Raw genomic sequence first — 24,811 nt, 5'->3', positions numbered from 1 at the left:
ATAAAACATTAAGTTTTTCTGCAAAGATACATGAATTTTATTTGAAGACCCTTACATACAAATGGTAAATGTGGCTGGAATAAAGGGATTAAAAACAAACTGATACATTAATACAGAAAAGCAACACAAAACTTCGTTTGAATGTTTTATTTCCACATACATGAAAGCACATAACCAAATAATGCACTCATTGTGTTACTTGCAAATTCTGAATCTTGTAACCCACCTTTTTTTAATAAACCAAGATACTGTAATTAGAAGAAACTGGCACTACTTTGTAACTACAAAATGGCTTTAATGAAGCTTTCTACAACATTACTTTGATGCTCACTTTTTACTCCACATTTCAAGATTTACTCCCATAAAAAAAAAAAAAAAAAAAAGGTAAAGGTTACATTAAAACACCAGGTTAAAACTAAATCCTAAACCAAAAACTGACGGTTTTGAAGCATGCCTAACCCCCACACCATACTACCGAGAACCACATACATTCTCCAGGAACCAAATGGAATAAAATACAGGAAATTGAAATAGAAAAAACATAATACCAGAATAGAAAAAGAGTAGAGAGCCACATAAAAGCGCATGGCATAAAGTATCATCTGCACCACTGAAGAGTTAAAATATCAAAAGGTTACAGTATCAAGCCATTTTAAATCAAGTTGTCATTATCTTAGGATGTTAACTTTATTATGTGGTATGCAAAACTGCAGGTAATCAAAGATTACACATTCCACTGTTGATAATAGGTCGCTGAACAAATGGACCAAAGTGTAAGTGGTTGTTCAAACAGAAAATACTTCCTGAAACATGTATCATCCATTAACACACTACTGGATACACAGGGCGGGATGGATACAAGCACTATGGAGAGGGATCTTTACCTGGAATAATGTACAATCACTGCTTACTGTCAGATGGACCATTTAAAGACCTTGTCCTCTCTTTACAGTGGCTTCGGAGAAAGTTTAATGGACTAAAGTGTCACAAAGGTTGTTTAGTTCAAGTAAAAACATAGAAATTCTCCAGAGAGACGGATTAGAGGTTGTCTTGTTTGTTTTCCTGCAACAGCAGTAGTTTGCTACACTGATGGATGTTACAGATCATAGGTGCAGATCTAAAGGAGAGATCTAAAGTCGACAAAACAAAGAAAATACACTGGTTTACAGAATAATAATGTTCAAAAGGAAATCAAGTCTATTCCATTCTTTTCTCTGTGGAGGTGCTCATATAATTACCATACTCTCACGCACACACACACCTCAATGCATCTGCACACACATCCTGTACTTTTACACACTGTCAGTGGAGTGTAAACATACACGTCTGTGCATGTATGTGCGCACACACACAACCAAGCACTCAACATAGGCTGGTGAGAGGTAAAAAATGTGTTGTTTAAGTTTTTCTCCCGTTTTCTCTGTGATTCAGTTCTTCTCGGCTGCCGGCTCCTGCTCAGTCTCCTTTCCTTCCTCTTCACCGTCTCCCTGCGCGTCCGACATCCACAGCTGCAACAAGGCAATGAAGGAAATAAGCATTTAGAGAGCACTGTCCTTGTTCCACATTCTTTCACTTTAGAACCACAAACTTCCATTTTATTGGGATTTTATTCAACAGACCAACAAAGCAGAACACAACTGCAAAGTTGAAAGAAGATGAAACAAGGTGGTATCTCTGGAGGAGCTGCAGGGAACAACAGCTCATGAAGAAGAGTTGCAAATAAAAGCCGCTATGAAAGCCACAAGACATCTGGTGGTTCGACACAAATCGTGTAGGAGCCCTGATCAGATCTAGAAATGATTGATTCAGGAGGCCTGAATACACAGAGACGACTTGGTTGATCTAGTACATAAAATCCCAATAAAATACACAGAAGTTGGAGGTTTTAATGTTAAAGGCTCAAGGTGCAAGACACTACAAGGCAACATGAAGTCACTCACTGTCAGATTGTCACGGAGCAGCTGCATGATCAAGGTGCTGTCTTTGTACGAGTCACTGTTGAGGGTGTCCAACATGGCTATGGCTTCGTCAAAGGCCTGCAGGAGATGGAGAAACTAATTTAGAGTAACAGTAAACAGATAAACGGGAATCTAAATAAATGATCAAATTACTTTACACCGTAATATACACAAGCTTTGTAAGATTTGACCTAAAAGTCAGTTCAATTCTGGTTCACGGAGGCACAAACTTCAGACTTCACATTCAGAAAACTAAATCAGCTGGGGACAAGAATCGGACAATTTTCAGCTTCATTGTGTCAACATGTTTTCAAACAAATGCAACTGTGAGCCATGTGAGCAGCAGTTTTTAACATTTGCCTTTACAAAACCCAAAAGCTGAGTGGTTTAACAAAAGCGAAACCAGACCGGGGCAGAGATTCTTACCGATTTGGCCAGTTGGCAGGCCTTATCAGGCGAGTTGACAATCTCATAGTAGAAGACAGAGAAGTTGAGAGCGAGGCCCAGGCGGATAGGATGTGTGGGAGGCATTTCTTTGATGCTGATATCCAATGCCTTCTGGTAGGCCTCTTGTGAACTATTGATGATGGCTTCATAAAGAGAAAGATTAGTCGGGTGAGGATGCACATATTCAAAAGGAAGGAAGTTAGGCAACATAACTGCATGCCTACAACATCTTCATATTAATATGCATAATCAAATCAATGCTACAGAATTTACATCATTTGGTGATGCCAAAATTGGAGAGGCAACAAAGTTTAACCGTGACCAAATTCATCATAAAACAGTGTAAAGGAAAACCGGATATCCTTAACAGTAAGATGGTACTCCAGTCTTTAGTGGCCCTTTTAGATGTGTTTCTGGTTTAACACAGTTGTATCAGATAATTGGGTCATTAGACCTCAGTAGAACGTGAATGAATGCTGAGGAGGTAGTTCAACTATTCTACTCAGGTGTGGTGGACCAAGACATCGGAGGACACCAGAAAAAAGATTGGAGTTTGAGACCAGTTCAGAACCCTCCGACATGTTTTGGTTCTTCTGTTATGATGCATTTCTGCTGCACATAAAGTATTGGTAATAGTTGTAAAGACAGGAAAGCCCATTTTAGCTGATAACCGGGGGTTTTCACCAAACTGATTTAAGTCCAAAACTGGTGCTACTGTTTGGCACCAGTTCTTAATGTTTTTGAATGAGACTGATGAACTGGTTCCATCAGCACCAGGATGATGCCAGAGGAAATAACTGCTTTCCTGAGGAGGTGGGGTTGGGCTCATGGAAACCAACAACCAGTCAAACTATGAGGGCCACGTCTACCATGCTGGAATTTCAATCCCGTCAACTTTAAATATCACAAGGATGTTTGATAAATGTTTGAAACGTATCTGCATTGCTGCTGGTAAACACTGATCAGAGAGCAGGTGGTCACATTTAAACTGAATAAATTCGTGATATTGGGACATCTTTTTGCAAAATAATGTATTCTGTGTTGGCACTTTTACTCCCTTCTATGTGATCCTGAGTTTACCAGGAGGTAGATCGAACATTTAGGTTGTTGAGATGTTTGAGGTGACGTAAATGTGACAAAGACCTGGAAGCAGTTAAGAACTGGCTTCATCACCTGCACTGGTTTAGCTCTGAAACTGTTTGGAAACAAGAGTCCAGTGTCTCAGTGGAAAATAACACCAGTGATTTCCAACAGGAAAAAGCCAGATCGGCGAAATATAGATCAATGACTAAAACGCGTTTACACCCACCCAAAAGCATTGTTATAGATTTTCAGAGAAAATAACCCTAATAACCCTGACATTTCATGGGGCATTTACATATAAACTATGCTTTACTAAACAAATGATACAACTTGAACCCTTCTAGTTCATATTGCCATAGAAAGTCAAGAAAATGTCTTGGCAATTAAAAGCAGCCAACAGCATGCTGCTGCTCTTGTTGCAGCAGCCCATCCCTGCACTATGGCTGACAGATGTAAGTCAAGGACAAAGAGGATGTCAGTATTCTGCCCACAAACACCTGAAACATGCCAAGATTCTTCACACTATGTTACTAAAAAGGATTTACAGGATCTCTGATCAGCACAGATTTAATCCAGCAATCCAACACATGCGTTACAGACCACTGCACCAAAACAGACTGAAACACACAGCAGATCTAGGTTTTAACACAAGGACAGCCTGCATAATCTACATAGAGATAACGCACTGCATAAAGTTGTGCTTTGCTTACTTTCCTTGTCCTCCCCAGTTGCCACCTCAGCCAGGTATCGGTAGTAGTCTCCCTTCATCTTTAGGTAGAAGACTTTGCTGTCAGCGGGCGTAGCTTTGGGGATAAGATGTTTGTCTAGTAAGTCCTGCAGGACAAAGGGTAAAAACTTTAAAGCCAAAAAAACAGAAATCTTTAAAGTATCACTTAAAAAAATAAATTAAAAAAGCATGCCCCAAGAAATTTAATTTGATCCGAGCTCCTCCTTCCACATGTTCCCTCATGTCAAATCTCTCACCTCTTCTAAAGGAATTGGATTTTATTCGGCTGGAGGTTTCTTCCTGTTAAAAGGGAGTTTTCCTCTCCACCGTCGTTACATATAAATAAAACTGAACTATTTAGCTGTTTGATAGTCAAAAGGGGTGTAGTAGGAAAATAGGCCACCCTTTTCAGTTTTTAATTTGTGAAAAAAACTTTGAAAACCATAGTCCTTTTCCTTCCACATCATAAGTATGCAATACTTCGCACCCAAATCTTAAAATATTCAATAATTTGTGATTGTGACATGCAAAAAGTAATCATATTCAACTTGCACTGTAAATGTACCCGGAATATGTATATACACACACAGAATCTTTCAAGAAAAATCAGTAAGGACAGGAAGTATTTTTTAGAATCCTAGTCCTAAAACATCCCTGCCAATATACTAAAAAAAAAAAAGCTGGTCTCCATTACAAATCCCCCCCAAAAAAAAGCAATAAGCCTAAAAATATATTCCTGATAGATTTAGAAGCAATCAATAAATTTAAATAGGGACTGAAAAGCCTTGTGAAACATTTTTCAGGAGGAAAATGCCACAAAGTAAAACTGACATGCTGATGTCCTCTTCATTTTACCCTCCATAATAATTGCCTGCATTGTTTAAGTACCACAGGCAGCCAGTAGATGTCACCGCAGTGTCCACTGAGGAATACTGCTACATGTCTTGTTGACAAAAACTAATCTGAAAACTGAGTAAGAACAGAAAATAAAATTCTCATCACTGAGATAATCCAAGTGCTTAAAGTCCTTTAAAACCCTGATATGTCCAATAGTGGGAATATGCTAACTTGCCCCACCCATCCATCCTTTGAATTGCATACAAATACATTCTGTGCATCACCTAAAATTTCCTACAATATGAGAAAAATTGACTTCTTTTTCTTTCTTCTACAGCCTTTAACCTTCTCATTTCTGCTCTTACCAGAACTTCCTTGCAGATGTCATTCAACTCCTTCTCAATTTTCTCCCTGTACTCCTTTGCAAGCGCAGTCTTGGTGCTGTCTGACTTCTGCTCCATGCTGGACACCACCCTCCATGAGGACCTCCTGGCTCCCACCACGTTCTTGTAGGCCACCGAGAGCAGGTTGCGCTCCTCGTTGTTGAGCTCCGAGCCCTCCTCTGTGACGGCCTTCATGGCGGCGGCCATGTCGTCGTAGCGCTCAGCCTGCTCGGCCAGTTTGGCCTTCTGTACCATCTCCCCCTTGTCTGCCATGGCTTCTGTGTGGCCCGAGGAAGGAAGGACAGAGGAGAGGAAGTCAGGGACAAAACAGGAACCAGAGAGGTGAGAGTGTGCTGGATTTGATGCATGAACTAGGGAGAACTACAATAGATGTACACTTTGTCCTTCTTCTTTTACAAATAATTAACAGAACACTCCATTTACAAATCTGGTAGATCATGCACAGTAGTAAGGTAGTTATTTATTACACATTAATTTCCCCACTGAGGAACAATAAAGGATATTTCTAATCTGCCGTCTCCCATATCTTTACAGAAATAAAATCCATGTTGCATTAATTTGTTGACATTGGCTCCAAACCCATCAGTGTGTCGATCTCTTTTGCGAGGTAATTTGTGTGTGTGTGTGTGTACACAACAGCTTCTTCAGAGTTTATAATTATTATTATTCACATTGACTCACCTCCATTGTCTTGTTACAGATTAACACATGGAAGCATGGAGATGCAAGATGCAATTTAAAAAGGAAAGTGCATTTTCTGCAAAGGTTGCTCATTCAGGCTGCTAATAAAGGGAGTTGGACTTTGGTCACCGCTGGTCACTTTGCTCCTTCACCATGCAGTTTTTGTCAAGTTATACCTGAATTTTCAGGTATGGGAAAAAAAAAAATTGTCGATTTGTATCCACATTAGAGTCGAGATTGCTAAGCTTATGTAACAGAACATGCTGGGTTTGGAACTACTGGTTTATTTTCTGTCTGATCAGTCAACAGTTAATGCTGCTAAACGTATGGCCAGAGAGAAAGCATTCTTCTGGATGTATTATGATGCATTATAAAAACTGTAGCAGTGTGACGATTTAGCAAGCCAATATGTGACCAATCGACTTCTTTAACAAAGTCAATATGAAAAACATACTGCGCAACCCATTCTATTAACCAATATGAGAAAGGGGTGTATGAGTCTCCAAAGGGGCTTAAGCAAGTCCAATCTAACATTGGACAGGAATAACAAGTACAGTAACCCAAACAACAGTGGTCCTATTGCCCTGCTAAAATGCCAACTGATTTATGGCACTAGATCCTTGATTATTTAACATGTAGGCAACTTGTTCTGTGGATGACAATGGCGTTTCATTTAAAAGACTTCATATTATCTGTTGTGTAAGAAGGTTTTAATCACACAACTCATTCAAGCTCTCTAAAAATCATACGACCAGTAAGGGAGAATTCCCAGTACACACCTGCACCCTACTGAGGAATGTCGCCCGCCCAGTTTAATCTCACTCTCAGTCTCTCTCTCACACACACACACACACACACACACACACACACACACACACACCTGCCCACTGAGGCCGATCCATGACCGGTAAGATTTGTGTTGACTCTCCTAAAAGGAAAAACAGTCGTTTTTTCACTGCTTAACAATGCTACACACGACAACGGAACTTAAAGACAGTTTCACTGAATGCATTAGACGATGAGACTAGAAGGAGCCTAGCTTACTTCAGTTCACAGTGAACGCCCTTTTTCGCCTTCCGGAAAACAACGGATCTGTTGGCTTTACTCCTATTAAGCGTTCGGTTTTAAGTCACTTCATTCACAAACACGGATTCAACACACCCACAAGCTGCCCTCTTAAAAACTCAAAATGCAAGAATAGACGCGTTAACGAGCAGCAAGTTGGCGCATCTCATTCACCAGACGCCGGACAAACAATGACTGAGCAGTGGAGCATCAATGACTTCCACCTACCTACACGCCCCACAAAAAACGGCGACCAACGGAGAGCCGAGAGCGAATTCAAAAGGCAAATTCACCGATATCTTGGGAAACGTAAATCAGTTGTAAAAGCCTGAAGATGTAAGACTGACCTGTGAAAGTCGTTAAACAATGTCGCCCCTGATGCCACGGCTGCACAGCTGATGATCTCTCCCGCTCATCCACGGGGTTTCCCTCCAATCAGACGCATAGCAGCAGGGTCGCACCGGGACGGATGACGTCAGACCCGCGTTACTAGGCGACCAAATTTACAGGGCAAATCTTTTAGCGCGGTTCGTCTGTGAGTTGTCTTTGCCTTAAAGGTTGTTTTTTTTTTTTTTTTTTTTTTTACGCCTAAATCTGTACAATTATAATCGTAATTTTGTGGGGGTAGAGTGGTCAGAAACAATATTAATAATAATAAAGTTATAAGTTGTATATAAATACAAAAAGGACAATAAGTATAAATTATGTTTACACAATAATAATAGTAGCATGTGGTATTATTATTTTTACTATTATTGTACTAACGAAAAATGTAATTGTAAATGTAAAATTACAAATTCTGTCAAATTTTCTCTCTCTATCTTTTGCAAATGTGTTTGTATCATAACTCCTGAGTTCCTAATTTTTCTTATTTAAAACTAGAATTAAATATTTTGCTGTTTATACAAATATAAAGTAAAGGGAGAAGAAAATAGAACAGAAACATTTGAAATATGTTACATTTTTTATAAAACTTAAACATTGTAAAAACCTAGGCCGCCCATTAGTAGGGCTGCACTAACTTGAACTACTTATTATTAGACAATACATTTTTACAGGAGCTAGCTCAAAAACGCAGTGTTGATTGGATATGATTTGACAAAAACAATTTAACTTTAAATACTTGTAGCTATATCTACGAATAAAGTGTCTTGCCGAAGTATTTGCCCTCTTTCATTTTCCTTTTAAATTGTTTTTTTTTTTTTTTTTTTGGAGTAGTTTTTTGGTAAGCTGCCCACTCCTGAGAAGGTTCATTACTGTTCCATGTTTTCTCCATTTGTGGACAAAGGCTCTCATGGGTGTTTGCTGGAGTCCAAAAGCATTAAAATGACTTTGTAACGCTTTCCAGAATTATAGATGTCATGACTCATATTTATTTTATGTTCTTAAATTTATTAAGTTAGTGGCTGCTTGCTTTCTGAGCTCCTTTAGCCTATTTCATGTTGTCAGACAGGTTTGATTTAGGTGATTTCTTTATTCTACATGTTAAGCAATAATGGGTGTGGCTAGTGAAACTGAACCAAAAATAAAAAGTTAATAACAGTTCATTTATGACCATGATTAAAGATAACACTGGCAAAGTCGCTCAAAAATGAAAAACATATGTACATCCCATTCAGAAAAAAGTCAAGTAAATGTGTGAAAAAAATGCTCCATTTGAAAGGAAAACAAAGTTCCTCTTCTTTCACAGAAATAAAAATTTATATCTGCTGTACAATCAAATTTCTCCATTGCAATTTAAGGCCAAAAATCTATTGTAAAATCCTATTCTTTGTATGTGTTAAAATGATTTTCCCTTTTTGCCCTTATGGGAATTTACAGTGCCTGTTCATCCAGTTCTACCAGTCATGCCTGAGCTTTGTTATTATGTAGAGAGGGGTGCATGGGTGTAATTACAGACACTCAGTTCTCTGTAAGTGTAAAAGATCAGTGAGGATAAGTCTCAGGGTCATCAGCTGGGCTTCTGACTGGACCAATAACTAATTTAGCTTTAAGTAACACTCAACAGTGAAATAGTGGTTTGTCCTTAAGTTTTCCACAGGGTGTGTCTTGGATTTTGAGGTTTGCTGAGGCAGGCAAGAAGTAGCTGGAAAATTACAAATGTGCCGACATTAAAACAAGATCATTCCAAAACAACACAAAGAGGAAGATTATTGCCATCATGGAGCAGTGTCTCTGACTATTGAGTTGCTTTCCTTAAAGCACAGTAACAGATGTTTTTCTTCATTATAAGCACAGAGACCAATGGTTGAAAATAGGCGCTTTATAGCCTGGGAGAATTGCTTCACCTAATTATGTCAGCTATTTTTATTTTTTGCCCAAGTGGCCCTTTTTTCCTCCATTACATCCTGCTTGACAAACCACAACACTCACATTCAGTTTTGTCCCATGTTTGTATGAATGACCAGGTGTGGGATTCTTTCATTGACAAGTTTGGAGACAGGAAGGAAGGATGTGAATTATGCTTGAAACAATGCGGGCAATGACTCACAGAGTCAAGTCCATCAAACCCTTAAAGCTACAGGCAGCAAAGCTTTCACCCAGTTTTCTTCTTACTTTATAAAGACCAGACAAATGGAGTGCCCTGTTGTTGTTCTCCCACCTGAGCTGCGAATTAAGTTTTTAAATGTTCAAGTACAAAACATAAAACTTGTATTAGCTGCAGGATGGCCTGATTAAACTAATACAGGTCCTTCTCAAAATATTAGCATATTGTGATAAAGTTCATTATTTTCCATAATGTCATGATGAAAATTTAACATTCATATATTTTAGATTCATTGAACACTAACTGAAATATTTCAGGTCTTTTATTGTCTTAATACGGATGATTGTGGCATACAGCTCATGAAAACCCAAAATTCCTATCTCACAAAATTAGCATATTTCATCCGACCAATAAAAGAAAAGTGTTTTTAATACAAAAAACGTCAACCTTCAAATAATCATGTACAGTTATGCACTCAATACTTGGTCGGGAATCCTTTTGCAGAAATGACTGCTTCAATGCAGGCGTGGCATGGAGGCAATCAGCCTGTGGCACTGCTGAGGTCTTATGGAGGCCCAGGATGCTTCGATAGCGGCCTTTAGCTCATCCAGAGTGTTGGGTCTTGAGTCTCTCAACGTTCTCTTCACAATATCCCACAGATTCTCTATGGGGTTCAGGTCAGGAGAGTTGGCAGGCCAATTGAGCACAGTGATACCATGGTCAGTAAACCATTTACCAGTGGTTTTGGCACTGTGAGCAGGTGCCAGGTCGTGCTGAAAAATGAAATCTTCATCTCCATAAAGCTTTTCAGCAGATGGAAGCATGAAGTGCTCCAAAATCTCCTGATAGCTAGCTGCATTGACCCTGCCCTTGATAAAACACAGTGGACCAACACCAGCAGCTGACACGGCACCCCAGACCATCACTGACTGTGTGTACTTGACACTGGACTTCTGGCATTTTGGCATTTCCTTCTCCCCAGTCTTCCTCCAGACTCTGGCACCTTGATTTCCGAATGACATGCAGAATTTGCTTTCATCCGAAAAAAGTACTTTGGACCACTGAGCAACAGTCCAGTGCTGCTTCTCTGTAGCCCAGGTCAGGCGCTTCTGCCGCTGTTTCTGGTTCAAAAGTGGCTTGACCTGGGGAATGCGGCACCTGTAGCCCATTTCTTGCACACGCCTGTGCACGGTGGCTCTGGATGTTTCTACTCCAGACTCAGTCCACTGCTTCCGCAGGTCCCCCAAGGTCTGGAATCGGCCCTTCTCCACAATCTTCCTCAGGGTCCGGTCACCTCTTCTCGTTGTGCAGCGTTTTCTGCCACACTTTTTCCTTCCCACAGACTTCCCACTGAGGTGCCTTGATACAGCACTCTGGGAACAGCCTATTCGTTCAGAAATTTCTTTCTGTGTCTTACCCTCTTGCTTGAGGGTGTCAATAGTGGCCTTCTGGACAGCAGTCAGGTCGGCAGTCTTACCCATGATTGGGGTTTTGAGTGATGAACCAGGCTGGGAGTTTTAAAGGCCTCAGGAATCTTTTGCAGGTGTTTACAGTTAACTTGTTGATTCAGATGATTAGGTTCATAGCTCGTTTAGAGACCCTTTTAATGATATGCTAATTTTGTGAGATAGGAATTTTGGGTTTTCATGAGCTGTATGCCAAAATCATCCGTATTAAGACAATAAAAGACCTGAAATATTTCAGTTAGTGTGCAATGAATCTAAAATATATGAATGTTAAATTTTCATCATGACATTATGGAAAATAATGAACTTTATCACAATATGCTAATATTTTGAGAAGGACCTATATACTGATTTCAAAATGCCACAGCCTTTATGCATTTCTCTCTGCCTGACAGTCAAGACCATAAATGCAATGCTGGTCTCTGTTCACAGATATATTTAACAATTTACGAACAAGGACAATGGAAAGCTGGTGTTCAGGAAGGGCCTCGACAACAAAGAAATATTGTTTCATTTTTAGGACATTTTGTATTGTTGAGAAAAAAACAGCATATTTCAGGCAGAAAAAAAGCAACACACACACACACAGTATCATTTAGATTTGTAATATACTCTCTGAGGTGGGAAAGAGTGGATTCTGCAACAACTTTTCCTGCTGAAATGCATGATCCATCTATCCACTGTCTAGACCAACTTATCCTTGCAGGGTCACTGGTGACTATCTTCAGCGATTATTAGGTGAGGTGGGGTACATCTTGGACAGGGTGCCAGTCCATCACATGCCAACAGAGACACACAGGACACACAACCATGCTGCGACTCATACCCAAGGACAGTTTACATAGACCAAGTTACCAAAGGGTCATGTTTTTGGATTGTGAGAGAAAGCCATAGTACCCAGAGACAACCAATGCATGCACATGAACGTGGATCATCCATGCTGAAAAACCCCAGGGAGGGAATCGACCCAGGACCTTCTTGCTGAAAGGCAACAACACTAAAAACTGCGCCACCATGCAGCAATAGTATGTGGTCAGAACACAGCAGTGGCCGCTGTGGTGCAAAGCTGGCATGCACTAATCGTTTCATTATGGTTTTATTCATTTTGGGCTGTTAATAATTTATTCTTTGTCCAGAATAAAAATTATGAAAAAACAAACTTCAGTGATTTTTTAAAATAAGATTTCTGTGCAAAAGTTTGAATTTATTGTGGATTTTCTCTAATCCACACAGGGTCTAAATTATACATACAAGCTCACATATATGCATACAATTTCCCTATATTTAGTTAATGGTTTTTCACACTTAGGTGGTCCAAGAGAACAATAGAAAACACACATCAGAACTGGATTGGGTAAAGCAAGAAAAGAATAAGCTTCTGGTCTGACCCTGACCATCAACATTAACATAAGGACCACGTTTTTAAGGGTGCCAATTTAAATTAGCTCTATCAATTCTGATAGGAAGAGGGCTTAATATACAGCCAGAAGCATATTAACAGATGCAATAAGTGTGATTTTCCTGCAGTTTGCTAAGGGACATTGGTGCAATTATTAAAGGAATCTGAATGTATTCTTTCCCGTTTTAGAGAAAACTCATAATAATAATAGTACAAACAAAACATTAAAATACTTTTATTAATATGTGATTAATGGCCATGATGAATGGATGCAAACCTCTGACCAGAGCTGTAATAAAGGAAACTCCAAAAGGTACATATATAACAAAGTAAGTTTTAATAAAATGGTATGATACATTATTGGAACATACATTTATTTTACAGACACAAAGGCAGTCTCCAATATAGTTTCAGTTACTAACAATCTGTGTAGCAGCTTGGGCAGCTGGCGAAGTTTCACATTTTACAACAAAACATGAAATTCTAATTAGCTGGATGAAAGATCGCAGTACAGCAGGGCACACAGAACTGTTGGAGGAAGTAGTGTGCAGGCCTCCTTTTGATTAGAACACTCGGGGTACAATTAAAACAAACTAGGTCACTTTTAACAGCAGCAAAGACAAACATCCGAATTTTCCACTCAAGCCAAATATCCATTTACTTTGTTAGGATACTCACTTTTTCTCATCTGGGATGTAGTTAATAATTCATCAACTCTTCAAAGTAAGAGCTATACGTACAAAACATGAAGGCAGTGAGTCTGGGCCCATTGGTCGTACAGGTCTACATTGGTTCTGAAGACAATATTGTGATTGGATTTAGTCGTGCATGTATTTAAACAAGCACACACAGGTAGCAGTGGACTGCGAGGAGGTTTTCATGTTGGGTACATTAAATCATTCTTTGCTGTCGTGTTCAGAGCTGGATCAGGGCTTTGAGTGAGGTATATCCAGGTCATTTATGCCTCCACCCCCTCTAACTCTGGAGGCAGAGGGGATTTGGGGTGCTTGCTCTCGAAGTGCTGCTTGAAGGTTTTTGGGTCAGGCATCTGGGACTGTGGGAAGACATCCAAAAATGACATGCAAATTAAGGGAAAGTTGCTTCGAACGGATAAAAACAACTTTTTTTATTTCTCTTTTAAAAAAAAATATATTCTGTCAGTCGGGTTCAACTGAAGAGAACCAAAAAGCAAGCTCACATAGCATTTTAGAACAATGGTATTTGGTATTTAAGACTATTAATGGTCTTAAACAGCCCTTCTGAAGACTTCAGGATCGGCTTGGAGTGTTGATGTTTTTAAAACATGGCCAACATGCTGCTCAGGGTATAAAAATCATCTATAACTTATTTATAAGTACAATAAAACACAACCAGATATTAAAAAGCTATAAAATAAATCAATTAAGTATGAATATTAGCATCTGTGATACGAGAGTGTCCAACAACAACTGATTTGTGGACCTTAAAGATCTGAGAATATGGTGGTGTCACGCCATAAAGCCTCTTCAAAACAAGCAGGAAAAGCTTGAATTGGATCCTAAAATAAGGAAGACAGTTCAGAAAGTCCAGCCGAGGTGCGACGTGATCACAGCGCTTGGAGCTTGTCAGAAAACATGCTGCAACATTTTCTACAGCTCGCAGAAGAGCAGATTTATTACGACCAGCGTACAGGCCAACCAAGATGTCATAAAAGCACAAATAACGTTTTCAAAGTCCTTCGATGAAATGTAGGACTTTACTGGAGAGCCTTGCCTGGAAAAAGAGTAGCAATTTAATAAGACAATGTTAAAACTACACACAGGATCAAAGTGGCCCAACAGGAATTTCAATTTTTTTCAGGTTAGGGACGTTTATTTGCATCTGTGTTTGTAATAATAATGATAGCAATAATAATAATAATAATGTAAGGTTTACAACTTTGCATGGACGTCTACCTGGAGAGTAGGGCTGCAACTCATATTCATAACAAGCTACGACGGACTTAATGTCAGGAAAAATATTCTATTAAATGTTCAAAACATATATATCATAATATTAAATTATTATTACTTGTACTTGCCATCATTTAAAACTTTAAAACACAAATATTTGGATCTTTCACATTTATTTATATTTCTGTTTACTATTTATGCTTTATGTTGTAGAATATTTGTCATTATAAATTTGTCAACAAACATACATTTTTTTTCACCGTACCTAATTTTATTTCCTTAGTTTCTCATCCTCTATTTTTTGTCTGATAATGATTTCTATTCACTTAAGTTTGAATATTTGTATCTATTTTTACATGTGCAGAGCCCTTTGCTTTACACTCGTTTATATTAAACCCGCTCTACAAACAGAGCTTGCCTGACTGAATATTTAATGGCCTCCGTGGTGCTAGACGTACCTTGCAGACGCTGCAGGTGAACACTAGTGCGGCCTTGGCTGCCGTCTTCTGATCGTGACCTTTGGACTTCTTCATTTCGGCCTGCTTCTTGGCATTTTTCTGCTGCGACTGAATTTTCTGGTGCCCGCGTGCCATGCTATGGAAAACAGACAGAGAGGAGTAAAGGGGATCAATGAGAGACGCAGAAAAAAAAAAAAAAAAAACAGTAAATGTGAAAATTAGCATAGAAAAAGCTCAAATATTCTCCTGAACTGAGTAATGAAAGGATGAGCAGTCTGTGCAGCTCTAACATACGGTACAAGGGCAGGTTGTTCCTCCACTAAGAACACTCTGCTGCGATCTCGGCGTGTCTACCAACTGATTTGTGGACCTTAAATATTTTCCATTTACATAAGGTTGACAATTTTTTATCTGTCGGTTTTTTCAACATGTGGAGCACTTTGCTTTATACTTGTTTGTATTAAGAGTGCTCTACAAATAAAGCTTGACTGATTAATTGATGGCCTCTGTGGTGCCAGATGTACCAAAAAGTGGGAAACACAGCACCAGTCTGACCTGAGCGGAGGCTCTGGGTTAATCATAGGGCCAGGAGATATTGTCCTGTATGAAGATTATACTGATGGGTTGGCTTCTGTAAGAAGCGTGGAAAGTGAAGCGTGCAAACACCTCTTCTTGTCCATTGTGCTGTTTAAGCTGCATTTCTTGACGCTACATGTGCACAGTGTTGCAAAAACAAATGAGTTGATCTTATCTTATGCTATATCTTGTTTTGGCTTCTGTGTTTTCTGGAAATTACGTCACAAGCTGTACCCATGTCAAGCCAATGTAAATACTAGTTTGTTTATCATTTCTTTAGCCTTCTTCTCACTCTGAAGCACGTCTTTATGGAGCCTAACCCTGAATAAACGGACTGAATCCCAGAGCAAGACATTTGTCTGTTTCTTCTTTAAATTTAAAATTGTGAAATAAATAAAAAATAAACAATGGTTTTAATTCACAAAGATAACAGGGACAAGCCTTCTCAACCAGAACCAGGTTTGGCTGGTCACACATTTCTAACAAATGGATTCTGTGAATGGATTATATAAGAGGAACGGGTTCTGGCTTGTCCTCTGAGGCATTATTGGAATGCCCAGTGAAGTCAGCTATTCCCATCCAACTTGTTCATAGTGGAGATTAGTCTCAGTTAGTTTTGCCCTTGATAACATCCTTGAGTGAATTTTAGGATTAGGACATGAAGCAAAAACGACTACAATGCAATCAGTTTATTATTAGTGTGTCCATCCACAGCTCAACTGGAGGGGAGCATTGAGTCCACAGAGCTCAAGGGTGCACACCCAGTTTTCTCGTTTTTTGCTACCACGCTGATGAGCAATGACTTGAAACCTTTACTCAATACTACATACGTCGCCAGTCCATCACAGGGCAACACAGAGACATATGTACACTCACTCGTCATCTTCCTCTTATCCGGGACCGGGTCACAGGGGCAGCAGTCTCAGCAGAGACCCCGAGACTTTCCTGTCCCCAGATAATTCCTCCAGCTCTTCTGTGGGGAGCCAGGAGTTCCCAGACTCGTCGGAAGACATAGTCTCTCCAGCGTGTCCTGGGCCGTCCCCTGGGCCTCCTCCCGTTGGGACATTCCTAAAGCACCTTCGGAGGAAGGTGTCCAGGGGGCATTCGAAACAAATGCCCGAGCCACCTCAGCTGACTCCTCTCGATGTGGAGGAACAGCGGCTCTACTCCGAGCCCCTCACCCTACCTCTAAGGGAGTGTCCGGCCACCCTGCGGAGGAAGTTCGGTCTATAATACTACAATTGTATCACAATTATTTGAATCAAGCTGAATTTTTTGGTTTTCTTTATCTGTAAGCCTTAAATATTCAAATAATTGTTTTTACTTAATTCATAATACATATTTCTGTGTAAAATAAATCTACATAATAAATGAGTTTCACTCTCTGAACTAAATTGCTGATACGAATTAGCTTTTCGATTATATTCTAATTTCCTGAGGTGCACCTAAAAGTGCAACTTAAAAGTTGTTTTGAAAAATGCAGCCTGCATTTAAACCCGCAACCACATCCAGACTGACAAACTGTAAACACATAGAGACTCCTGCAGGTTTAGCAGACATGAAGCGACTTTAACCAGTAGTAAACTAGTCCTCTTCATAGCAACCTCTATTCTTCTTCTATTGGTTTACTCAAGGTACGTATTGGGACACACGTTTGAAAATTACTCAGCACCATACGATAAATAGCTTATTTAATCAAATATGTATAGTTCCTCGGTGCTCGACGATAACGGATACATGTGTAACAGGATGGTGTCGGTGACTTAGTACTGTATCAGTACAGTAACTATTTAGCGTTCTGCATTTGACTTAGCAAACATTAGCTAATAGCGGTGTTTCATATTTTACCACACTACAACATGTTTTAAGCACCAACAGAAAATGTCCCCGCATGTGGCTTCTGAGAGCTCTTGCAGGCCTGAAATACCAGGAAGTTAACACCAATTATATTTGTGTCGGCGTTAAATCGAGCTGTTAGCAGTTCAGTGTCAGTTATTAGCTTCATGTGTGAAAACCTGGTAACCACATGGAGATTTAACTGAACCCAAAGCTTCCGTTATCACCTTAACACTGAAAGACTTGATTATTTATAAAGACAGAACACCTTACCTCTTAAAAAAATAAGAGTACGTGTCGTTTGTAACTCAGAAATGTGACAGCTGCTGATTTCCCAGGGGCAAGGAGTAAACGTCAGTGCTGCGTTTAAAGACTCTCACAAGACTCAGGAATGTTAACCTCACACTTTCCACGACTTGTGATCGCACGACGAAGATGAAAAAGCTTTCATCGTAGCTTTCTTTCTCTCAAAAAAATCAGTGTGTCTAAACTATACTGAGGAAGGTAAACGATCGATGTGATTCATAACAGAGATTCTAATGTGGGGTGTTATTTTTTCGATTTTTGGACGAGACTGTGAAAGCAGCGCAAAGCTTTTCAATGGAAATCGCCATCCTGGGTAGAGATACAAAGCAGAGGCAATGTTGCCCCCTGGTGGCAGACTTTGGTTGGTTCATTTCTTCATTCTACACCACCTTTGAATTGGTCTATAAAAAAGAACAATAAATTGAGCGGAAGAGGAAGAAATAGTTTTCTTTCATACAAGATCGTGTTTCTTTCTTTCTTTCTTTTTCATATTTTTTAAGAGGTTTTTCTTCTTAAAGCATATAGTTACAAACCAACTCTCCCCAAAACATTTTTTCCATAAATATATTATTGAGTGGAAATAAATAATGGAATAAATAATTTCACTAAATACTTAAATGGAAGACTTTTTTGGGGAAGAATTAAATATGACCTTCTTAGAAATTAATACAATAAAAAATGTTTTATGCCAGATGAGTACAACGAATATTCCACCACAATCTTATAATATTACATACTACTTCTAACAAAATAAAAACTTATATAATTTTTTATAGTAGTACAATTGTGTTTACACGTGATTGTCTTTCGTTGATATCCTCTTTAAGCATCTATTTTCTTTTATGTAAGGTTTAAAAAACTGAGCAGATGCTTTTCAATGCTATTATTATTATTATTATTATTATTAATGCCGTTATTTTTGTGGATTGTATTTACTGTGTCTAATCACACACTCTTTCTGTGTCAGTTGCACATCATAAAACATATTCATTTTTTTGTCCCATCACTGTGAATCTAAATGTGTAATTTTTGTAAGTACTGCAAATGTTTTCTTTTGTTATTTTTAGATAAATTAGATGACAAAACTCCAGACTGTATTCATTTGGTAATGCTTGAAATAGCGTTTCTTTGTAATCATATACTATTAGTTTATACATTCATGCACTAATACCTATATTTCTTCAATTTATTAGTCAGAACTCCTCAGTCTTATGGGTGCCTTTGGTGCTATGTAGAAATATGAATTCCCCTCAAACTTCTTCACCTTTTGTCACACACATTACAACCACAGACATCAATGTAATTTATTGGGATTTTATGGGAAAGGACAACACAAATCAGTATATAATTGTGAAGTGGAAAGAAAATGATGCATCACTTAAACAAATTTTGCAACTTAAACTCTGAAAAGTGTGGTGTGAGTTCGTATTCAGCCCCTCTGAAACTGCTAAGAAGTTTAAAGTACTGCAAAAACATGGAAAAGGGTACTCTGGTCAAATGAGACCAGAACTAAACTTTCTGGCCTGCATGCAAAACAAAACTCCCCATCACCCTCACTATGAAACATGGTGGTGGCAGCATCATGCTATGGGGATGGTGTTCTTCAGCAGGAACAGAGAAGTTGCTCAGAGTTAATGGGAAGATGCATGGACCTAAATGTAAGTTAATCAAGGAAGGAAAAACTGTTACTGGTTGAAAATGACTAGAGACTGGAACAGAGGCACACCAACCCTAAACATACAGCCAGAGCTATAATGGAATGGTTCAGATCAAGGGTGTCCAAAGCGTGGCCCATGGGACACTTGTGTACCTAGGAATGATATTGTGTGGCACCTCACTACTATTTAATAATTAAAAAAAATGATTTTAGGCCAGGATTTTCGCTGACAAATAAATCTTCCTTTAATTGGCTCATCCATTCATTAAATTTGGCCAGATACAGCAAGCATTTTCAAAGAAAAGGTGACCCATATCTTGTCCTTGTTGCTAAAAATACACTAAACAATTTTCTAGACTGTCTTTCTTTCAACAGGGCAATCATGCAAGACCCTATTTATATTTTGGATCTAAATGTTTTAATAAAAATCTGACTACTTTGTTCTTTTCATTAAAATATTCAAAAATACATTTATTGTTGAGCAGGTAAAACAAAATAAAAAAACAAGCTGAGAAAAAAGTTTGCAGAATATGAGCTAAGATCAAAGCACATTTTTATGTTACAACGGCCCAGTCAAAGTCCAGATCTAATTCCAACTGAGAAACTGAGACAAGATCAAAATTTGATGCTCACTTGATGCTGTCCTGCCAGTCTGAAAGAGTGAGCGACATTTTGCAAAGAAGAATGGGCAAAAATATCAGTTGCTGGTAAAAGGCTGGTAAAGACATACTCCAAAAACTTGCAGCTGTAACTGCAGCTATAGATAGTTTGTCAAAGTATTGACTCATGTGAGCCTTACAGTTTCCAGATTTTTCTTTGTATACATTTGCATGACTGATACACCTGAGCTCTCCAAGGACAGCACTAGAGGGCAGCGGCGCAAGTGGACCACTGGCACAAAGGTTCCTAGTATTTGAAATCCTCACAATAATAATAAAAACAGTCCAGCACTGCTAACCTGGTGACAACCTTTGTTTTGAATTGCAGCGGCACAAACTGAACATAATGTATCTCAAAGGACTGAATTAGATATTTATCTCACCTCTCTGTGTGACTGTGGTTTTGGTCTGTGGGTTGAAACAGTGGAGCTCTTCACCATCTCTCTGCATTTGATTAAATTCAGCTAATATGTAAATAAAGCGCAGCTCCAGTTATCACATGAGTCAAACAGAGACAAGCTGTTTGGATAAACATCAGAAATACTCATTCAGAGTATATTCTTATTTTTATTATTTAAGACCAGTCAGTGGATCTTCTTGACAGATAGGTGTCATGACTTCCTTACAGGGGAAATCTTATCATTGTGAGAAAACTCTCCAGCCAGCCTCTGAGTACACCCCCCCTCCACCTTTCTGCTTTTTCACTCCTTTTGTCAACGAGGGCGGAAATATCTCTCAGGAGAGAAGGATGTGATTATGCTTTAAATAATAGAGCCAAAAGTATAAAAAGAATGAAGGGAATGGGTGGAAAGATGACAAAAGCCACACGTTGCTCAGGTTCCCCCTCCACCACCCTGCAGGATGTTGTGCAGGGACTTGCTGGCTTACAGGTTTGGGGTGGGGTTGTCCAGCCTTAGGGCCTGTGTGAAAACAAATCTTGCAGGTGTCAGCTATTGAGTAGGAGAATATTATCTGGCTGGGCTTTGTGGTTATGAATGAGCAGGGGTTTGCCACAGACAACCAGATTCTTTTTTCTCCTATTTGGTTCCAAGTTGGAGTTGCTTTATGAGTTTTTCAGGAGGCCGCAGAGACTAAACAGTGTCTGTCAGGGCTGAATGTGACCTCTCTGCTTCTCTGCAGGCTGTTGAACGAATAGGAAGTCGGATTTCATCTTCCCCATCAGCCACTTCCTCTCTCCCTTTCTCTCTAGGCTCCCGCTTTCCCTTGTTTTCCAAACCAACAGGTTTTGCCAGAGTTTTGCTGCTGTTGCTGCTGCAACATCACTCAATGCTGCCCGACCAGTCAGGCTGTACACAAGCCTTCAGAGGCCTGATTGTGATGGGCGTGCACCCCGTGGAGGAGTAGAAACAAAATTAAATTAATGATTAAACCGCGTGGATCTGAGTGGATGACCTCTGAGTGATTTGGTCTCATTATAGCCAACCCAGAGAGGGTGAGCTGTGCTTTCAGGCGGAGAAAAAGTTAATTCCTTACCTCAACACTCAGTCACAGGCAGTGAAACAGAGGGAGAGGTGAGGTTTTAGGTCAGCCAGACGTAAGCTGGTGGGACAGAGGCTGATTGTGAGGGTGGTGACAGCTCACCCACAGCAGCGGCGCTCGAATTTTCGGGTAAGCCGGGACTGTTAGTGGGTAAAGTCAGCAGGATTTGAATCTTCCAGATAGGTTAAACACAACTGTGAGAAAGGTTCGGCGTGATCAAACCACTGAGTTTCATCTATACTATCCAAAACTACCTTAATGGATTTAACCAAATTTGGAAGTAAGATATCATTTTGCAAATAATAGTTTCATATTTCATAATAAAACGCTTAGAGATTTTTTCAAGTGTGGTTCTGTTGAGATGTTACAAGTAGTTAATATCCTATCTGCTGTGCATAGTGTCTTGTGAAAATAGTCATAACCCTTTAACACTTCTCACAATTTGTCACTTTACCATCACAAACTACAACATACTGTATTTTATAGAGATTTTATGTGACCAAGGTAAAACAGAATAATTGCAATGTGGAAGGAAAATGGTCCATAGTTTTCAGAACGTTGCCCATTCTAATCAGTGGTCAAACTGCATCGAGGGTTTCTTGTGAACAGACTTTTCAAGTCTTGCCACAGATTCTTAATTGGATTTAGGTCTAGACTTTAACTAGGCCATTCTAACAATGTTTTTTTTTATCTAAACCATCCCATTGTAGATTGCTCCTGCAATCTACAATACACTTGCAAAGGTATGCACTATACCAGTAGTGTACTAGGTGCTATTTGATAAATGAAAAATATTAAAATCACATTAGATAGAATAAAACATCCAAATTAACAGTATAAAAATTAGCTTTAATATGAAAAATAGTTTGTTATATATATATATAACTGTAGGAAGAAATGAATAAAATGGTTTAACAGAAGTTGAGACTTGAGTAATGATGGCCTTGTTTGACCAAATCATTAGAGATGATTGAAGTTATAGGCAGGTAATGAAACAGGGCTCATTTTTCTGAGAAACATGAAAAGCATGTTTCATGTTTCATCAAATTCCCTGCAGTCATCTGGACTTATAAATAAGGTGCTTATTTATAATCAAATATAATATTTATAGTCAAACTTATTTTCCTTCATCTGAGCGAACTCTCCACCCGTCACTACTCACAACACATCTCCGTCACAGCTGTGAGTTTCTGAAACACAGATTCAGAAACCTAATCCTGGCCAAGTCCAGACAAGCTGTTCCCACTGTGAAAAAAACTCCTGGTATGTAGGATACACCTTTCACCTCTGTGACAGAGCGAGTCTCCGCTCACACACACTACCACACAGAGGAAGGTATTCGGAGGCCTCGTGGCCGCTCGCTCTCACGTCTTGCCCATGCCTGCCTGTGACAGCTTGTACGGCAGACACTTTCGCTCTTTCAGCTGTCCTGTCGCCACATGGCGGGCATTCCTGCAGAGAGAGGAGATGCAGGGAAAGGAGATAAGGGGAAAAGTTTAACCGCAATGCTTCTCTTTTTTTCCTTCTGAGAACAGTTTAAACAATGCATCTCTGTATTTATGCATTTCAGGTAAAACAATGAAGGGAAGGGACAAACAATACCAAACTATATCAAAACTCATTCTCCTGAGGTGCAGTGAAACACTGTCAAGTCGTCTCAAACATTCATTATTATTATTTTTTTAAGCCACTCACCTGTGGACCACTGGAGATGGGCTCCAGCTCCCCTGCGACCCTGAAGAAGCAGGTATAGAAAATGGATGGATGGACTGACAGATACATTTTTAAACATTGAGGTGCCCTCTAAGGTAAAGAAAATATGGACTACATAGCCAATGATCTACATGCACTGAAAAAGCTTGCGTGCTTCATCACAAATACAGCATACCATGCAATGTTTCCCAAATGAGGGTCAGGGCCCCACTTTTGATCTATATAAACAATGCTGGGGTGTTAAGAAAATCTCCAAATATCAAAATTTCTTTTTAAATTATACTCAATTACATATGTTTTCATATTTTATTAAATGAAATGAACACCATAGCCACAATAAAACAGATGTTTTGTGAATTAAACACAAGCTTTTCTGTGTCATTTGCACACATGATCCAAAACCAAACAGGGCTTTTGATTTTCAAAAAAATGCTTTTAAAATGTAGTTCTTGGTGTAATCATGTGAACAGCAAACAGACTTTTCAGTATTAATGACACAGCCTCCGTCATGCAAGCTCAGTACTGCTTTGTGTTTTCAGTAGCCAGTTTCAAAAGATTTTCCAGCATTTGTTGGGGTTTTGGGGTTTGTCCAAAAGCTTTGCACATCTAGAGACTGACATTTATGGCCCATTTATCTTTAAAAAACTGCTCTAGCTCAGTCAGAGTAGATATAGACCATCAGTTTTTAAGACCTGCTACAGATTCTTAATCAGGTCTAAGTGTGGACTGGGCCATTCTTACACATGAGTAAGAGGTTTTTGTCCAGGATTGCCCTGTATTAGACTCCATCCATCTATAAACAAATTATCTGTTTCTACTGAAGAAACTTGTCCCCACAACATGATGCAGCCACCACCATGCTACACTGTGGGGATAATCCTTTATGTTCAGTGATGTAAATTGTTAGTTTTTTGTTACACAGGTTATATTTTGATCTTTAACAGAACACCCTTTTCATATTTTTATAATTTCTGTGGCCTCTACATGACTTGCGCCAAAATGCAAATGGAACTTCTTATGGCATCTTTCAACAATGCCTTTCTTCTTACCAATCTCTCTGAAAAGCCAGATTACTTGAGCCAAAATATAGGCTAACTAAACTAAATGGATAAAAGTTATGAAATCTATAAAACACAAAAAGAAAAACTTTTGGTGGCACCCCCAAAACCAAACACCATAAGAGCCTTAATAAAAAAAAAAAAACACATACGTGTAAATTAAAATACATAAAGTCTTGTAATTATATTAATACAAAATATTTTGTTTTTGGGATCGTTTGCCCAGTCCCTCCTTGCTAGTGCCAGTGAGAACTATGTTTATGTTTTGACAGTAGTTTTTAATGTCTTTGCCATTTTTTTGCATTTGTTTACATTTGCCAACAGGAGGTAGTTAGTTGTTTCAATTGTTTTGGAATAGTTGTTTTTATATCTCAATTGATAAAGTTTTTACTTCTTCGTGTTTCTTTTTTAGGAATTTCCAATAAATAATTTCAAGCACAGACCTTGACAGGTCACTGTATCTGGGTTAACTAGAAAACTGTTACCTAAAGGTGAGCAGAGATAAAAATTAAAAAGCTGAATAGAGCAGTTGATTTTCCTTCTTTTGTCTGTGTTGTTGAGC

The 24,811-nt window shown here is 39.0% G+C and overlaps 2 protein-coding genes across 5 annotated transcripts; both read right to left on the bottom strand.

Annotated features, from left to right (window-relative positions):
- Window positions 1-132: 132 nt before the first annotated feature.
- LOC124879492 (14-3-3 protein zeta/delta-like) lies at window positions 133-7,693 on the bottom strand. 3 transcript variants are annotated; one of them, XM_047384105.1, is made up of 6 exons: window positions 7,550-7,693; window positions 5,418-5,713; window positions 4,199-4,322; window positions 2,385-2,548; window positions 1,941-2,036; window positions 133-1,508 (listed from the first exon to the last, which is right to left on the bottom strand). In XM_047384105.1, the coding sequence occupies exons 2-6, from the start codon at window positions 5,706-5,708 to the stop codon at window positions 1,428-1,430; spliced, it is 756 nt and encodes a 251-aa protein (XP_047240061.1). In that variant the 5' UTR covers window positions 5,709-5,713; window positions 7,550-7,693; the 3' UTR covers window positions 133-1,427. The 3 variants fall into 3 exon arrangements, with proteins under 3 accessions (XP_047240061.1, XP_047240062.1, XP_047240063.1); XM_047384106.1 differs by having other exon boundaries at window positions 7,431-7,568; XM_047384107.1 differs by lacking the exon at window positions 7,550-7,693 and adding an exon at window positions 7,182-7,347.
- A 5,176-nt stretch (window positions 7,694-12,869) lies between these two features.
- Window positions 12,870-17,784, bottom strand: znf706 (zinc finger protein 706). Of its 2 annotated transcripts, none has more exons than XM_047382934.1 (3): window positions 17,630-17,784; window positions 14,945-15,080; window positions 12,870-13,609 (listed from the first exon to the last, which is right to left on the bottom strand). In XM_047382934.1, the coding sequence occupies exons 2-3, from the start codon at window positions 15,077-15,079 to the stop codon at window positions 13,514-13,516; spliced, it is 231 nt and encodes a 76-aa protein (XP_047238890.1). In that variant the 5' UTR covers window position 15,080; window positions 17,630-17,784; the 3' UTR covers window positions 12,870-13,513. The 2 variants fall into 2 exon arrangements, with proteins under 2 accessions (XP_047238890.1, XP_047238891.1); XM_047382935.1 differs by lacking the exon at window positions 17,630-17,784 and adding an exon at window positions 16,397-16,737.
- Window positions 17,785-24,811: the final 7,027 nt, after the last annotated feature.

This window comes from Girardinichthys multiradiatus, chromosome 13 (assembly GCF_021462225.1).
Source record: "Girardinichthys multiradiatus isolate DD_20200921_A chromosome 13, DD_fGirMul_XY1, whole genome shotgun sequence".
NCBI lineage: Eukaryota > Metazoa > Chordata > Actinopteri > Cyprinodontiformes > Goodeidae > Girardinichthys > Girardinichthys multiradiatus.
Note: the sequence above shows the minus strand (reverse complement) of the source record. Positions and strands in the feature narration are given on the sequence as shown.

Bases quoted from the DNA above. Each gene is read 5' to 3' on its own strand.
- LOC124879492 (XM_047384105.1), bottom strand. From the start codon at position 5,708: ATGGCAGACAAGGGGGAGATGGTACAGAAGGCCAAACTGGCCGAGCAG. The intron at 4,323-5,417 runs GTAAGAGCAGAA...TTTGTCCTGCAG, and splicing joins ACATCTGCAAGGAAGTTCTG to GACTTACTAGACAAACATCT. The intron at 2,549-4,198 runs GTAAGCAAAGCA...CTCTTTATGAAG, and splicing joins AACTGGGGAGGACAAGGAAA to CCATCATCAATAGTTCACAA.
- znf706 (XM_047382934.1), bottom strand. From the start codon at position 15,079: ATGGCACGCGGGCACCAGAAAATTCAGTCGCAGCAGAAAAATGCCAAG. The intron at 13,610-14,944 runs GTACGTCTAGCA...GTCTTCCCACAG, and splicing joins TCACCTGCAGCGTCTGCAAG to TCCCAGATGCCTGACCCAAA.